The sequence below is a fragment of the Colobus angolensis genome, unplaced genomic scaffold (genome assembly GCF_000951035.1).
Source record: "Colobus angolensis palliatus isolate OR3802 unplaced genomic scaffold, Cang.pa_1.0 Scaffold268, whole genome shotgun sequence".
Taxonomy (NCBI): domain Eukaryota; kingdom Metazoa; phylum Chordata; class Mammalia; order Primates; family Cercopithecidae; genus Colobus; species Colobus angolensis.
Genome location: NW_012115910.1, coordinates 6,061,563 through 6,065,069, shown reverse-complemented (window position 1 = coordinate 6,065,069; position 3,507 = coordinate 6,061,563). Strand labels below are relative to the sequence as shown.

At 44.1% G+C, this 3,507-nt stretch overlaps 1 protein-coding gene across 1 annotated transcript; it reads right to left on the bottom strand.

The window, feature by feature from the left end:
- Positions 1-484: 484 nt before the first annotated feature.
- Positions 485-3,211, bottom strand: LOC105515701 (dual specificity protein phosphatase CDC14C). The gene has a single exon (XM_011947567.1). It carries the CDS (start codon positions 3,134-3,136, stop codon positions 1,727-1,729), a length of 1,410 nt encoding a protein of 469 aa, XP_011802957.1. The 5' UTR covers positions 3,137-3,211; the 3' UTR covers positions 485-1,726.
- Between the last annotated feature and the right edge of the window lie 296 nt (positions 3,212-3,507).

Below are 3,507 nucleotides of genomic sequence, written 5' to 3'. Positions count from 1 at the left end.
CATTTCCAGGGACAGAAAACCACCGGTTTTCTGTAATCCAGTCCCCTGTGTTTAAAAGCTGACCTGACCCCACCCCACAGTGCCTGGCAGGGAAAGAGTCGCTTGTTTGACGGAGAACACAGCATCTTCCGTCTCTCCTGATGCCAGTCAATTTCATACTTTCTTCCAAGATAGTACACCAAAATGGAGGCACTGCCTTTCAATTACTTTTTGCGTTAAAGACTTTAATTTGTTTATTCCAACCGCTTTTATTTCTTGCAGTTTTTTGAAAAAGGCAGCTTCTTAAAATGGAGTTGCCTACTGATCTGGCGCACGCCTTGTGGCTTAGGAGGGCATTTGTTTCCCACTGCCTGTCAACATCTCAGCCCTCCATGCTCCCAGCACAGGCAAAAATGGGTTAAAAATCATTAAACCACCCACTTCTTATGGAAGGAACTGAGGTGAGTGTTAAATATTCTTTATTTCGGGTCCCTTTTCTTTTTTTGCAGCAAATCAATTCTGTTTCTGTAATTGCTTAATGGCACAGACTCTGCTGTGTTCTAGTAGGGTTGTGGGAGAAGGCACTCTGCAGAGTCACCAGTTGTGTTCCCTAATCAAAGGCAACAGTGAGATCCAGAAGCAGATCATTGTCACTGAGATCACAGGCCACGTCAATGGCCTTAGGCTGATCTCATAAGGAAAAAAAAAATCCAGTGTTACAGAGAACTCTAAAAAAGCGGTAACTTGTTTTTTTAAGTCGACATTATTTTGGATTGTTGTTTTCAAGGCAAAAAACCAATAATGTGTTTTTTTCCATGCATGGAAGGAAATATTATTTTAATTTGTATGACTGGCAGCCAAACAGTGGGCAACCTTCCGGTTCTTCAGTCCCTAAAGGACAGAAAAAGGAGACTTGCAACATCTTCCAACTCTGAAGTCAGTTTCTCCTCCTGAGTCTTCTAAAGCTACCATTAATATTCTCTTTCAAGTTTTATGTTACCAAGGTACCACCTGGTATCACAACATGCAACAGTGTTTAAATGTGGTTTTCACAGATTCTTGTTAATAAAGCACTCTTTGGTGGAAGACAAGCAGCTTGGTTACTTAACAGAGTTAACATTACAACAGTATTACAAATAGTCAAGTGAAGATGATAAAGCCAAATAGTATCAAATTACAGAAAGTACATCTCAGTAATGCCTTTTGTATCTTTATAAATTTTGACACCGGGTCACAAGGTGAACAGAAAATAAATACATAAAAAACCTCCATCAGATCCTCAAGTCTTCTGAAGGCCAGCAACTACAGTGCTTGCCATCACAGGGACACACATTTACCACAGACCAGCCAGCTCCCTGGGTACCAGAGGGCTTGGGTATTTACACCTGAGACTAAATTTACAACAGCATTTTTGTCCTTCAGCTTGAGAGCTGGGTCCTTCTTTGAGTCAGTTGCTTGCACCCAAACTCAAAGTTCATTATTGAAACTCCAGTGAACATTTTCTCCATTGATGGCTTCTTAGGTGGAAAGCAACTAAGGCTTTTGCAATTTTGTTTTGTTTTCAAATTGTGCTAATTTCTGTTGTAGTTTTCATTTCCTAGAGTCTTCCTTCAGTTCTGTTCACAGGATTTTACTTAACGCAAGACCGTTTTAGTCCTTGAAACGGAGAGAAGCAGCTATCTGTCAGGGGGTCCTGATGGCTACTATGTTCTAAAACCATCAAGACAGAATAGCAGGATGGGAAGAATTAGTCACAAACAATCCACCAGATGACAATACTACATAGTGCAGAGGTCAGCACGGCTAGGGCATATGTCAGAGGAATAGCGTTTGTTTTTGATTGTTTTCTGCTTTTCAGGGCCTGACGTCTATCACCTTGTGTCACTCCATTGATGTCGTCGTCATCACTGTAAGGTTCGGGTTCTTGCTGGTCTTGATTCTCGACCCCAGTTATGGAAATGTCATAAACACCAGAGAGAAGTTTGGAGAAGGCTGCTCTGTGTTGTCCATTCTCCTGTCCCTTTAACTTCTGCCGAAAATAGTCCCCTTCCATCCAGAGGCTTGTTTGCTTCATCACCAAAAACTGCTGCTGAGGCCCAATCACCAAGCCAGGTCTGCAGATCCTTACCCACGCAATGGTCTCGGCTGCTGTCATCCTGTAATGCTTCATGATGTAGCAGGCTATCATCGTGCCCGTGCGACCAAGGCCAGCTTTACAATGTACTGCAATGGCACCCTCAGCATTTTCACAGATATCCAGAAATTCTTTGACAATGGCATCAGTAGGGGTGCTGCCATCCGCAAAGAAAAGATTGTGGTGATCGAAGCCAGCATCCATAAAGCGTTTGGCATCATACATCCTTTTATTAAGACGAATAATGGTAGTAACATTGTGATTCTTAAAATATTGAATATAAGTCTCAGGAGAATGTTGGGGGTGACCACTTTCAAGTCTGGTTCTTGAATGAGGTCCACAGAAGGCAATAAATCGATCTGGTATTATCCAATTTAAGTCTCCGTTTTCTGGTTTTTCATAGTGTTCATATTCATCAAGGTTAAATGAGTTGAAATTAAGGAAGCCATACTGCATTGCCTTCTTTACTGCATGAAAACAGTCAAGAAGTGTAATGTAGAAATTGCAGCTTCCATAGGCAGCATCTCTGAAAGGAATATAGGATGTATCTCCAAAGATTAATATTCTGTATGCTTCTTCTGGAGTTCTCCCCAAATATATAACCATGTAGCATCCAACAAGGAAGGCAGCATTGGCTTGTTTTCTCTGATCAGAGCCAGTAAAATGAATAATTTTCTTCCTTAACATTGTAATGGACTTTAATTTCTTATTTATCTTGCAACAATATCTGTAAACCATTGCCAGATTGAGTGGTCCAAAGTCTTCGCAGAAGGTCTCATATTCGAGTTCATTATCTATGCTGAAATAATGTATATTTGATGCACTCTTTGGTCTGCTGTTGAGAATGGCAAAACGAAGGCGATCGGTGATGTCCAGGTACATGTCGACCTGGGGGTCCCGGCGGCGTGGGTCCTGCTGCGTGGAGCTGCGGATCTTCTCCACAACCGTCGAGGTCAAGGAGCAGTGCGGCGAGCCGGGAGACGCAGCGGCCGAGCTCGACCGCCCCTCGCTTTTCCGCTTCATGGAGGCGACCGCGGCCAGTCAGGGAGCAACGACCAGGGCCCCGCGCGCCTGTGCGCCCATGAGCCCACCGAGGCTCCCGCCAGCCCCGCGCTGGCGCTCCATTAGTGCAGGAGGCGGTCGGGTGGTGCAGGAGGCGGTCTGTTGGTGCAGGAGCTAGAGGAGGGGCCTGGCCCACAGCGCCTGCCCCGCTCCCTCCCGCGACCGCCCTCCCTTTGCTTTTCTTTCTTTTTTTTTTTTTTTATTATACTTTAAGTTCTAGGGTACGTGTGCATAGCGTGCAGGTTTATTACATATGCATACTTGTGCCATGTTGGTGTGCTGCACCCATCAACTCGTCAGCACCCATCAATTCATCATTTATATCAGGTATA